The sequence below is a fragment of the Sitodiplosis mosellana genome, unplaced genomic scaffold (assembly GCF_009176505.1).
Source record: "Sitodiplosis mosellana isolate CC-2019 unplaced genomic scaffold, AAFC_SMos_1.0 Smas_scaffold_6197, whole genome shotgun sequence".
NCBI classification, from domain to species: domain Eukaryota; kingdom Metazoa; phylum Arthropoda; class Insecta; order Diptera; family Cecidomyiidae; genus Sitodiplosis; species Sitodiplosis mosellana.
The window spans coordinates 3,383,147-3,396,741 of NW_022601438.1; the positions used below are offsets into that span (position 1 = coordinate 3,383,147).

The window sequence follows — 13,595 nt, forward strand, 5'->3', positions numbered from 1 at the left end:
TGTGTGTGTGTGTGTGTGTGTGTGTGTGTGTGTGTGTGTGTGTGTGTATGCAACAAACCAATTTCTTGTAGACAAGTAACTTCAACAATTGTCTCTGACTATACAAACAACTTTGGGGAGTAGGAGTGAAAATTAATATACGCTTTGAATTCATACACAAAGTTACCCAAATAAACTAGCAATAAATTTCACTTCAAATTATTATGTGTCCAATTTCAAATTAAGATTATTTCGATTTGATACGAAAATACACTTTGTCAAAAGACAAATGAGTAGTTTGGAGCGAAAATGTAATACAGAAAAAGTTGCGCGGAAAAATGTCAAATGAAAAGAGATAGCTATATAGTTCACTATAGTTTACTATACAGTTTGCTATATAGCTATTCCTTTTCCGCTCATTCATCATCGACATTTTTCCGCGCAACTTTTCTGTATTACATTTTCGCTCTAAACTACTCAAATAGCAAAATATTGATATTAGGCTTTAGGTCGCATGCAAACACAAACGAAATTTTTTTCCCCATTCCCCAATGATTCCAAACAGAACATCTTTAACAACAGCTTTAAATTTATTATAGAATAAGGCACAAATATCGGCACTCCAGTGGAATGATTCCACGAGTCAGATGATAATATTCGAATTGAATTTTAATTGATTCGGTAAACATTTTGAATCACAAACAATTTTCTCAAAACCAATCTAATTTAATTTTTGTGTATATCAGTTAAAATCCGTATTGGTTTTGGCACGATTTTGGTGTGCGATTTGAAATGATTCATAATAGAGTACACATAAATAGCGTCGGTAGCTGAAATGATAGATGGCATTTCGATTTTAGTGCAATAATTGGATCATACATGGATTTTGTTGCTAGTGCGATAATGGAGCGATAAATTTTGCATGGTGTTAAATGGAATGTTTCTATTGATTGTTGGTTGGCCATACAGAGGGGCGGAGAGAGAGAGAGAGAGAACGAAAACAAATTTCAAATTATACACATGAACGTCAAAAAACACATTTTCCATTTATGTTAGTTTTATATTAAGATTTATTCGGATGTTTTTCTTCTTCGTTCCTTTTCTTTGCAATTCACTCTTTTTATTTCAGTTCGTGTACAAGAGATAAAAAGGTATGCGTAAACAAAGTTTCTACTTCGCTTCTTTGTTGTGTTGCTGGGGTGTGGTTTTTCGAGGAAAAAAAGCAAAACATTTTACAACAAGCTGCATTAAGAATATGCTTTGATAATTTCTCTCCAGGTAAAAGCATCGCTCCGATCTTGATAAGTCTCAATAGACAAAATGAGAGCGAGAGAAAGATTTCTTCGTTTCGGTTTCTTCTACATTTGCATAAAAGGCAAATTATTCACGCAAGATCCCATACCGCCAGAGATTCTCTAAACACAAAATAATGTTCATTAAATTATGTAATGATTTATCTCATTTTATGTGAACGGAAGAGAGTGATAGAGAGTGTCGTTGTCGTTAGCGACCACGACGACAGCGGCAGCGCACAAGAAAATTGTGTGCATCAAGCAGAAGAAAAAATTAATGTTTTCGGCGATTTCACTGATCCATGATTAGCTTTGTTCGTCGAGAACTTCAATATTTGTTGGCCGTGCGTTTCCAGCAATCCACACCGCCCAGTTGCTTTTACGTTGAATAACAACATTTAAATTGCACCACGTTCATGGGGAAAAAAGATAAACAGGCTGGCATTGTGTTTGTTTGCATGTTTCGTCTATTTACGTACAACATGAGACCAACAAACCCAAGCCTTCAGTTGGCTGTGCTGTGTGCACCAGATTTAATTTGAATTTTCCGTTGACATAAAAGCCCATTAATTGTCACTCTCTCCAGTCGAGAGAGAGAGAATGAAAGAGCCGTTGTTGGCCACGCTAAACACACCATTAAAACAAGGCCATAACAATAGGCCATATCATGTATACAACCACACACACGTTGAAATATTTCAACACTGGCAGACGATTAAATCTCATTGTTATTGTGGCCCTTTTTTGTTGCTGCTACTACTGTTGCTGCTGCTGCTTCGGTGAACTAGAGACAAGACTAGTCAGACGATTGTTAATAATCTTAGCAGTTTTACCCATTCCCCGCTGTTGTCATGGTGCATAGCATGTAGCACAAGGAAAAAAACTATCCATCATTTGCAACGTGTTTGATAGATAAAAGAAGATTTATTTTGTGCTACTGAAGTGCAAAAGCTCAAAAGGTTATTTGTTTTTTCATCTGGCCAGAGGATAATGCAACCATCATTCTTCCATCTACGGCGGTTTTTTTTTTTCATTCCAACCGCTTAACAGTTTGCGTATCAATTTGAATATTCACCCGTCACCAATGGCCAAGCTAAAACAATAGCCAAGCTAGATTTTGTTGTTCTATTTTTCTGCTTTTTCACGACCATGCGACGCACATTGTGCTACTAAAGCACATCTGTTGCCATCGGCAATCTCACCTTAGTTGGAATTTCACGAGCATCAGCACTCGACAGACAGTTGGGACTTGGAATCGTTAACCAAAAACATATTCTTTTGTTATAACCAAATTGATTCAGGCTTGGATTTAAATGAAAACTTTTGAGTTTTTTACGTTTATTCGATTAATTTTTTTTTTTTCATTTGTGTGATCCAAGTTGAGTACGTTTCTACATTTTCTCTGTGTAATTCGAATATTTTTCTAATTTGGTTTCTCCAAATCTTGGCCAACTGATTGAAATTCAAGCGGATCTCTAATACCACCCACCTGTACCGCAGTACTCAGCTTGGAAGGTAGCAGCAGCAAAAAAAATCGAAACGATTCTGTGTGTGTACAAAGTTTTGCTGGTTTCATCAAACTGGTTTTTCTTTCACGTTTTTACTCGTCGGATTCTTTCATCGAGTGGATTATTTGCTCATGTTTTTACCGGTATTGATTTTGCAATCACCGAACAAAATGGATGGTAGATGTTCGAAACCGTCCGTTGAGAATAAAATTACCACGTATCACCGGAGAGTGAGCCAGAGTGGAACAGCAAATAAACATCATAATAAATAGAGATAAATAAAGAGGAAACAGCAGCGGTAGCAACAGACACAACGCTCCACTAACATTAATCCAAACGATAGTTGTCAATAGATAATATTTTAGTTGACAGCTAAAACACCATCAGATCAGATAAAATTTGAACGAAGAAAAAAAAAACGACTGAGCCATGGACACCGAATCTAATTAAAAGTTTTTGATGGGAATTTTTTTAAATCGATTTCATACACAGTACACACACTATTTTCAGTTTTATGATGATAGTTACGGAAGAGATATGGTCTCAGGCAATATCTTTATCACCAACAAGATTTTTGATACTCTCCAGTTCTACACTTTACTCATCCACACGATTTTTCACGGCGAAGAGAAAAAACGAAATTGGGTAACGAATTAACCATCGAATAAAAAAGTGTGTGCACAAAGGTCAGCAAACAAAAAGTTGAAATATATGCCTTAGGCCAATTTTGTCGGAAATTGTTTATGGCTCGAAACATGTTCAAAGTTTCGAAAAAGTCAATTAAATTCAACAAAACATTCGCTACGAGTCAAAAATGTTCGCTCTTCATTTGATGAAACAATATTTCGATGCGGAAATGAGCCAAAGAAGCTGGAGTTGCTGTTTTGAAATAAAGTTTTATTCGTAGGTAGAGAGGAACTGTGCAAGTTTTCCGATTGAACAATGTTTACCAAATTTTTACCACACAAAGCAATCGAAAGTTATAAATGCGTGGCTATTTGGAATGAATATAATTTAATATTTCCACAACAAATAACCGATTTCGGCGGACAATTGGCATAGCAAACCAACTAAAATCAACGAATTAATTAATTCGTTGAATAATTTTCGCTGTGTGTCGAGTTCGCACATATTCATTGTGGTGAGCATTTGGTTTGGTATTGACCCAAATCTTCCTACACGGACGAAAACATCATTTAATGTCCCATTTGCACAGTACAATGTACACAATATCTCACGCGCCAAACTTTACATCCCTGTTCGTACAATTTGTCACAACAAGACGGAGCGAGTGAGATTGGGCGAGAGTCTCTCTTGCTCGATGAGACTTGATTTAGCTTGTTCATCACATAAAATTTGCGGGAAGAAATATCGTGAGTCCCAACATTCGTTCCAAATTGAGTCAAGTTTTTTCCACACATTTTTCGCTGGTACACATGAACTGTTTATTATTTTGGCTATGAGATTTCACATCTATCACAGTTGTAACCGCATTTCGAATGACATTACATACGATATTTGAATGTGATTTTAAATTCTAATATCAATTAAGAGCTATAAACCAAGATTGATTCAATCGTACACCAAATGAAAATTCACTCGAATTCGGAACAAAATTGAAAACACATCTATGATGATGCTACAAAGACCAATGATGATGACAGGTTAACTGACGAATAAAATTCCGTTAAACTCAATGCATCCGAATGCTTGTCGCGAAAAAGAATGGTTAGTGTGAAGAAAACCCCGAAACTAAGCCAAATGGAAACATAAAATCGGAAACAGTTTTTTTGAAGGAAATTTTATTCGATTCCGTTTAACTGATATAATTAACACCAGTTCAATAGAATTTCGAAATGTTTTCATAGAATCATCATAGAGTCACAAATGAGCTCGAATCACAAAGTGCTGGATAAAATATCTCTTCAAGAAATCGATTATGGTCACAACAAACAAGAACAGAACAAAAAAAAAACCGCATTTGAAATGCAATGCACTTTTCATGCCAAACAGACGATTCGTATTAAAAAGTGGTGTGGGGAAGGGTTAAACCACAATTTTGCATTGTTATCCGCCAAAAATAATAAAGCATCAAATTTAATGAGGATGCCATGATATAGACAAAAAAAGGAAATCAAATAATATACTTTAGGCATTTAATGCCAATTTTAATGGAGCCACAATTGTGGGCGTCGATCTTTTTCTAGCAATTAAAAATGATACTGAAATTGAAAAAATGATCTTGGCCGCAAAAATAATAACAAAAATCACACACGAATAAATGAACGTTGCGAGCTTTTTCCCGTTTGCACCAAAGCGAAAAAAGCAAACAAACACATACGCGAATAATTCAGTTTTTTCTCATTAAGCAACAGCAAACGAATAGAAAATATAAAATTTTGCTTTGTAATATGTATTCTACCGTAAAGTAGATAGGTCGTAGCAAAAGTTGTGAGTGTGTAATAAGATTTTCTTGAAAATTAGTTTTACACGATTGTTCGCTACGTCAATCCTAACACAATCAACGCATATAGAAAAAGTTTTTTAAGCCATCAGCTGCGTTCGCTGTACAAAACGCAATATGTTAATACGGTGTGAGAATGCGTTAAATTTACTTAGAGGGGAAATATCTGTTTACTGTGATCGCGTCAAACAATACGATGAAAATAAACAACAACAGCAAGCAAGAAACACAAAAACTCACTCGCATACACATGCAGTAAACATCGAACGGAGCTATACAAAGACCCTCTTTCAATTTTTAATGAAAGCACTTAAAGTTGTCGGAATGTGGTTTGCGAGAAGTGTGCTTCTGTGTGTCCTATGCATTTCAAGAATGTTCAAACTTTATGACGTCTGTTGGATGGAGAGAGAGAGAGAGAGAGAGAGAGAGAGAGAGAGAGAGAGAGAGTGAGCGAGTGTTCGATAGTGTTTTCGTAGTTGTGATGAATCCATTTTATTCTTTGGTTTCATTTTTTTTCCATTCCCTCTGTGCTCGGTATACACACGCTCGCACAAAACATTAATCATCAAACGAGACAAGTGAGCATTTACAGAATTCTTTTTATCAGACACTACAGAAGCAGAAAAAGCAACAACATGCCCGAGAATCAAATCAAAACATGACATTCTCAAGGCTGGCAATGGGATAGTTTGTCCTTTTATTCTAGTGAGCAAGCCAAATGATAAAAATGATTGTGAGTCATTATGTTCTGCCAACGCCATGAATAAATGCAATGCAGACATAAAAATATGTGGAAAGAGTGGAAAAAACCCGCCACCATGGATTCAAATTGGAATATTTTTTTGTGTCTGCAATGCGCGGAGAAAGAAAAAGCAGGCAAGTTGCGTTTGGAGTAGACACGGGACAAACAGAATGAAAAGGGAACAAAAAAAAACACGTTTGTTGTGGTATTTATTTGATATAATCACGTGGGCAAACCGAATTTCAGCTGTTCGACGCCAATATTAATCGAATGAGCAAAGCAAAATATGTACCAACGATATATATTTTTTCTGTTTAAATTGGGAAAACTTCGGCACCGAAAAATTCACATTCCATTGGTCGACACGGGGAATGATGGAGACGAATTGATGGCGAAGACACACACAGGTCAATTGGATTTCGCCTCCGCTCTCTCTCTCTCCCTCTCTCTCTCTCTCTCTCTCTCTCTCTCTCTCTCTCCCACTCGAAGCCTAAAGAAAACGCATCGATGTGAGCATGTGTACGTGATGGCTTTTCGTGCGTGCGTGCGTGCGTTCCTCTCTCTGTGTATGTCTTCTATTCACCCATCTGCATATGTACACGAATGTTATTAGATACGTCACTAATGTCGAACAACAACATCGTAATTAAATAGACAAACAATAGAAAATTTCACATAAATCTCAGTGACTGTCGCGTCTATTTATTATCGCATATATTTCGATCGGCACATTCTGTATTGTCAGTCAATCTCCTCCTATCTCTCGCTCGTAAGATTCATTTATTTTCGCATTCACGTCAAATAATTACCTCATTAATTAATACAATTTATTCAAGTTAAATTTCGTTTTAATTGGATTTTGTGCTAGCATTTTTCGCTCGTAAATAACACTAGATTGCGGCTCTTTCCGCTTAGACCACCTCTCTTCCATTCTCTTAGCAAAACCTCATCCACCTACGCCCCGCTTCACGCATCTCTTGTATCATCTATTGCTTAAAAATGAAGCGTTTGCCACCCAGAAATCAGCCAAAGCTGATGAACGTTTCTGCAAATCTACTGGCATCAAAAGACACCAACATGATTGATTCACTTTAACCAACCGAATATAATCTATGAAGACCGGGAATCCGATTACTCGCCAAATTCCAGTCTATTTTGTGCACACAGCACAATCCACAATGAAACTTTTAATCGACATTCCTCTTCTTAAATGTAGAGAAAAAAAAACTGCGTTCTTTCCCCGTTGATGTACCACATACATTCCCAAAGACAATGTGTGTTCTTCTGAAACTGCAAAACATTACATGAAATAAGATCGGTTTTCACACTTTTAATGGATTTTCTTCTCCCTCTTGCGAATGATAAAGTCTGACTCATATTGAACATCACCTGATTAATTTACCTTTTTCTCTATTTTTTTTTTACATCGACTCAACTGAGCTATTAACCTTCATCCTCTTGACAAATTTCATATCGAAGAGAATCTCATTTTGGTTTTTATTGATGATGAATTTGTTTGATGTTGTGTTTTCTTTTTTTTATTTTCTTTCACCAAATGATCCACTGGTGAGATTATTATCAACCACTTCTTTCGCATTCCAAGAAGTTCAAATAGCTGGTAATTTCTAATACAGCAATGGACGCGTGACATTTCATTCGGCTTTAATCATAAAGCTATAAAAAAAACTTTTCAATTTGATTGGCTTTTTAAAAGTGCTGACCGAAAATTTAAATCAGCTCAGTTCACGTGCATACAAAAAAACGACAACAGCGTAAATTACTTTTCGTGAGTTCTTTGATTTTCGATTTTTAATTGTACAAAACGCCTCTAGTCCATAGAACATTTTTTATTGCTTTCAACGCATTTCAAAGCCATGAAGCTTTTTCATCAACAATCAGAGACGCAAAATCCATTTGATAGAAGGGTTTTCTAGCCATAGAACATTCATTCCAAAATATTGCTACGATTTGAAACGCACTTTTCTTCTATTAAACATTTTAGTAAAAAATATTTGCAATTACGACACATAACTTGTATGCGATATATCACAACTACAATGACGATTGATTAATTAAATAGATTTAATGAAATGATTTCGTACATAATTTGCAAATTTCGGTTACAACAAAGAAATGGCGTCTTTTTAAGTAGGTTTATTTTACAAAATAGACAAAAACGGCGTTTTCATAATTCGAGTAATTTAACAAGAAATATTCACTGTAATTAAATGTTCATTCAGGCACTCATCTCGTTCTATACGCTTTTTCGGAATCATCACTACGTAAAAACCATGACGACATTCTTCCATTCGGGGATTAAAATAAACAATGGCTTAAATGAAATTCGGCTATAAAAATCGGCGCGCATAATTAATTAATGAAATCTGATTTTGGTTGTTGTGTATCGTTCACTCTCTGTTGGCTCTGTCTATCGCAACCCGTGTCGCGCGTGGAACATGTTCAAAAAAAGGTAAAACAGAGGAAAAGACGAAATAATTTATCACGCGGAAAAAGGTGAACACACACTTAACCAGGTTCAGCACTTAAATTTTACACGTAGCAAAAATCGCAACTTCTTTGTATCGTAAATAATTCCATCAAGAAAATGATGTGTTTCCATTAAGTTAAATTGCATGAAGATTGTGAAATGAATGTTGAAAACAGGCATGCGTCTGAATTATTGACATTGGCAACACAACTTCGATAAACTTCGCGTTTCGTATACCCATTTTCGTCGTTTTATTTCTTTTTCTTCTTCTTTGTTTTATAGCGAGTTTTTGCTCAGACTCACGGGATCGATACAGCACACGAGAATGCACTTCAATCGACTTATAGTCACATAAAGTGATTGTATGCCACAAAATGTCATTTTGCATCTGACTTTATAGAGAGAGTTTGTGTTTCAATAAGCGGAATAGATCTTGTATGGTGGGAAAAGAAACTATTCAAGAACCTTTTTAGAAGTTTGCAGTGAGTGAGAGTGAGAGTGAGTGAGAGTGTGAGAGAGAGTAATAGGGAAAGTCAAAATTGATCAAAGCGCCATGGCAATAAAACTCAATTATGGGGAGAAAAAAATACAGTTTTCGGTGGTATTCTCTCTCTCTCTCTCTCTCTCTCTCTCTGTTAAACATTCTCGTGGTTATAACACTGCTGTCGGATGCACTTATGACGCGCTCCCAAACGCTTGAGTCAAAAGTGTTCAAGCCAGTATTGCAACCCCATCGGTATCGCATCAATTGATCGATATTAATATCTACGGGAAAAACTTATGGGAAAATGTCACATTACTATGCGACATATTGGTAATTAGCTCAAAGCTATTAGACGATTTAATTGCGACGTTCAATGCTACTTATTGCCTTGTTCTTGAACACGCATAGATCGATCTAGATTTTTGCATCGTACTGCATCGATCCGTCGGAAGTGAACGATATGATTTTTTTTTTAAATTGGTTTGCACATTTTTCGAATTGAGGGCATTTCAACGAGAACTTTGATGACACACACGCTTGAATTGTATTTAGTTTCATGTGTTATGTTTTTTTTCTGTTTCTGCTCAAGTATTTTCCCACTTCTGGGCTTCCTCCTCAACTTAAGTTCAATGATCCAATCGTTCTAATTGAATTAGTCAAAATGAGATTGAATATCTTTTAATATAATATCTTTGTTCGTATTTTTTTCTTTTCCAACATGTTTATCCGGCGTCTTTGTTTCTTTTCTTCCTCTTCTTCTTGTCACTGTTGTGCGTGCACAAATGCCATCGATTCGTTTGGTTCATTGGAATAATCATCGCCTTCATTCGTTTTGTTTTGTCATCTGGGGACGACAACAACAACTACGAAACACTGGAATGGAACAATTTGCGAAACCATGAAATTTTAGTATCGGATTTTACGCAACAACTATCGCAATTGTATGAACATCATGGTGAATCCCTTCAAATGCTTGTCTCAACATTTCGCAAACGAAATAGTGAGCTGCGTAAAGAAAGGTATGGAAATTATTATTAGTGATAATGATGGTGAATTGTGTAGTGCATGGCGCACATTAATTTCATCGATCTATATAGTTCACTGTCTTGTGCATTAAACAATTCTGTTGTAATTTTCACATAGCCAATACTGTTTTGCCAATCACATTTAATTACAAATACATGTAACTGTGCTCTTTACAGGCCATCCTGTCCGTCAACATTGTTCCAGGCGTGGGAAACGTTTCTGCAAGAAATCGAAGCGGATTCGGTCACGGCAAATGACATAGCCAAAACGCTATGCAGACAGGTGAGAGACAAATCGATTTTGCAATCATATCATCATCAGCTCAGTCACACATTTCGCTGCGGTTGTTGTCCGTCTCAAATCGATATATTTATATTGCCATTGAATTGGAAACGGTATTTTCTTACAAAATGGAGAAGGTATAAGAGGATTATGAATTGTTCTGCATCTCCTAAAGCGTTAAGCCATTGCAAACTATTGACTAAGCTGGCACTGCTGACGCTGCCGCATTGCATCAACAGTGTCATTTTAAGATGATTGCTGAGCAGTAGCTAAACATTCACATTGCATTCGAAATCGAATTAAACCGTATGGCGTGTCAGAGGAGCTTTCTTTTTCTACGCAAACTTTGTGATAAATTTGATTTAATCACCTAACAAAACGTTTACTATTCTTATCTCTCGGTTGAGATTGCCTTTCATTTGTGTGAAATTGGATTTTCTCGAGAGAAATGAAACCTCGAACAATACACAGCACCCATCATTCGAATCCAAATCCGAAGCCATTGCAAAATAAATTGCAATGGCTGAATGGAATTACCAAATCATTCATGGTTTTGTTTTATGGCCGCACAATAAAAAGAAATGTTCTATCGTACCACATTGTTGCAGCTTCATCATTCAATACATTGCATTCGAAGAGCACTAACGAGGAAAAAAGCAACCAAGCACGAACGAACGATCGTTGTATTTCAATTACATCTATTATTTATTATATTGTGCGTTGTGTAACACTTGAATCGAAAAACATTATGGATGAAAAGAGGTGCTTTCATCCAAAATGTATACATGTGGCAAATGAGATTGATTTCATTTCGATTCCAATTCAAATGTATTTCAAATATGGCAACATTTTCGCTATAATTTTAACATTTTTCTTTACATCAAAAACATTCGAGTTCAATCGAATTTCACATTCGAGAGAACTATTGCGTTGGGTTGTTATTCTGATTTTAGGGAATCATGTCCGTGCATACAAAAATATAAAATTCAATCGAAATAAATTATCGGCGTATTTCATTTCAGTTTGGTTTTCATTTTGATATTTAACCTTTATAAAACACAAAAATTCCATTCGAATTACCGGCCAAACAAAAATTGTTTCTTCAAAACCGATTACATCGATTTTTTGCGAGTTTTCCAATTGATTTGCACTCTTCCAATTAGTTCTCCATTTACCAAACAAATTTTGTTCTATTCTCGGAACATTTTCGCCCAGAGAAAATGTGTCGCATTTTAAATTTCGAACATCCAGCAATGTTGTGATCCAATTTGTGTTTGTGTGGGATAATGTTAGTAGCACGACATTAATGCTTGTAAACAAAGTACATAAAATTGGAAATGATACTTGATTGCAAGTGCATTAACATCGAAAACATCAGCACATCCACAACGAAGAAGTATCAGTAGTTGTGCTAACGATTACATCTCTACTACGATGTGCAATAAATTCGGCAATGGCGAGAGGAGCATCATGTTGATGCACGGGACAATGTTGTGCTTAAATTGAAAACAATTGGTGGTAATGGTGCTATTGTGTCACGACAGTAATGCACCAAACAACATTACAATGCAAAGGAAAAGTGAGCAAAAAAAAATGAAGAAGAAGACGACGAAGGACCAAAGAAAAAAAAGAACAAAACACGGGATATTTTCTACTGATCTAAGAAAATGTGCCAAAATATGTCAGTCGAATAAGACATTTCACAAGTGCAAACCAGGCACATTTAAGACACTTCTCCGACCGTTTTTCGTGCAACCATTTGCCATTTTCGACGATTTTACCTCGAACAACGGCAATGATGCTGTTGCTGCTGCTGCCAAGCGCCACGTCCAAATGAGAGAGAGAGAGCGATATTGTACATCGTATGAAAATGTTAAAACCCTTCGTTGCATTGTTTCAATTTTTTTGAGCAAGTGTGTGTGTGTGTGTGTGTGTGTGTGTGTGTGTGAGTGGCAAAGAGTGGAGAAGTAGAAAGAGAAACACGGAACGAATTACCAGCGGCAACGTTTTCTGAACATGACACAAGTGAAGGCTGTGTGTGAGTTGGCTTTTTTGTTTTGTTCCTTTTTTTCCTGCCAGTTGCTTGATTTTGTTATCGGTGTCAACATATTTGATGTTTTTGTTGTACATATTTAAAATGAGGATATGCATCGTTGCTGTCTGAACATCGTCGCTATTTTGCAAAATATATCGTCAAGCAAGCGAAACATTTCACATCATCCGCATTCCGCTGCTATCGCCACCGCCGACGACGACAACAGCGACACACATTGTAACCAAGAAAATAACAAGTGCAATTAAAATGTGCTCTCGAAAATCCAATGTGAAGTGTACAAACACATTCATGTCACACAAAGATGGAACGAGATAAAGCATTCTATCAATCACATTGGATTTACACATTTCACCTCTTTTCATTCAATGGATTTGCAACAAAATATCCGGCTCATGTGTGTATGCACAATGTGTACGATTACATTTTTTTTTTTTTGCTTTCCACTGGCCAATTTGATTAATATATGTGAAATAAGAGATATTTCTTCCACACGAGATACATCGCTCAAGCTAAATTACTTCAACATAATAGGAAATAATTCTGGTTTTAATTTGAATGCGACTTAAGTTTATTATGTGGTCGGCATTTTAATTATGCACTGACATGCATCGAGTATGAATAGCCGGACTTGACTTCGACTCTCAATGTCCGAATAGTCGCTCTCTCCCTCTCTGGGAAAACTCTTCAGCTGCATGTATAATTGTATATACACGATTATATCACATTATCTGGGTGCTCGAAATTCAAACTCAAATTTGCTACATTTGATAATAATTTATTTATATGTTGGAAAAATGAATAACAGCACACAGACACGCACAGCGTCGCATACTCGCTCGCAGGCTGTGTTGAGAGGCGACAACATCCGTTGCCAACTTTGAAAATGAGATTATTTTTTTTTTTGCATTTTCCAAATGGCATCCCGAAACCAAAACTCAGCTCCAGCTCTATCACACTCCCTCTCTCCTGCGCTCTCTGTGTATCGTCCCAAATTTAGTGAGCATAAAATGTGAGTTAATTATTCATGAATAGTTTACCTTTGAACTATATAAATGAAGTTTATCCTCGTCGCAACACACAGCCAGCCACACACATTCATGTTTGATTTGACGGCCTGAGAAGAAAAGCCTTTCCTACAAAACCTGTGCGCAGAACACAAACACAGAAATTTTTTTAGTCAAAAGGTGAACAGCAAATTTGCGAGCGCAAAAACCTAATATATTTACAGCGAGCGCAAAAGTATAACAAGCCTACTAGCATGCAAACTCCGTATA

General features: G+C 36.4%; 1 protein-coding gene across 16 annotated transcripts in view; it reads left to right on the forward strand.

The window, feature by feature from the left end:
• LOC129577281 (uncharacterized) overlaps window positions 1-13,595 on the forward strand; it is a 100,616-nt gene that overhangs the window by 52,731 nt on the left and 34,290 nt on the right. For all 16 annotated transcript variants that reach the window (XM_055464036.1, XM_055464044.1, XM_055464050.1 and 13 more), the window contains 2 exons: window positions 9,868-9,976; window positions 10,160-10,265. In XM_055464036.1, the coding sequence (XP_055320011.1) occupies window positions 9,868-9,976; window positions 10,160-10,265 (215 nt within the window). The remainder of the gene's footprint in view (window positions 1-9,867; window positions 9,977-10,159; window positions 10,266-13,595) is intronic.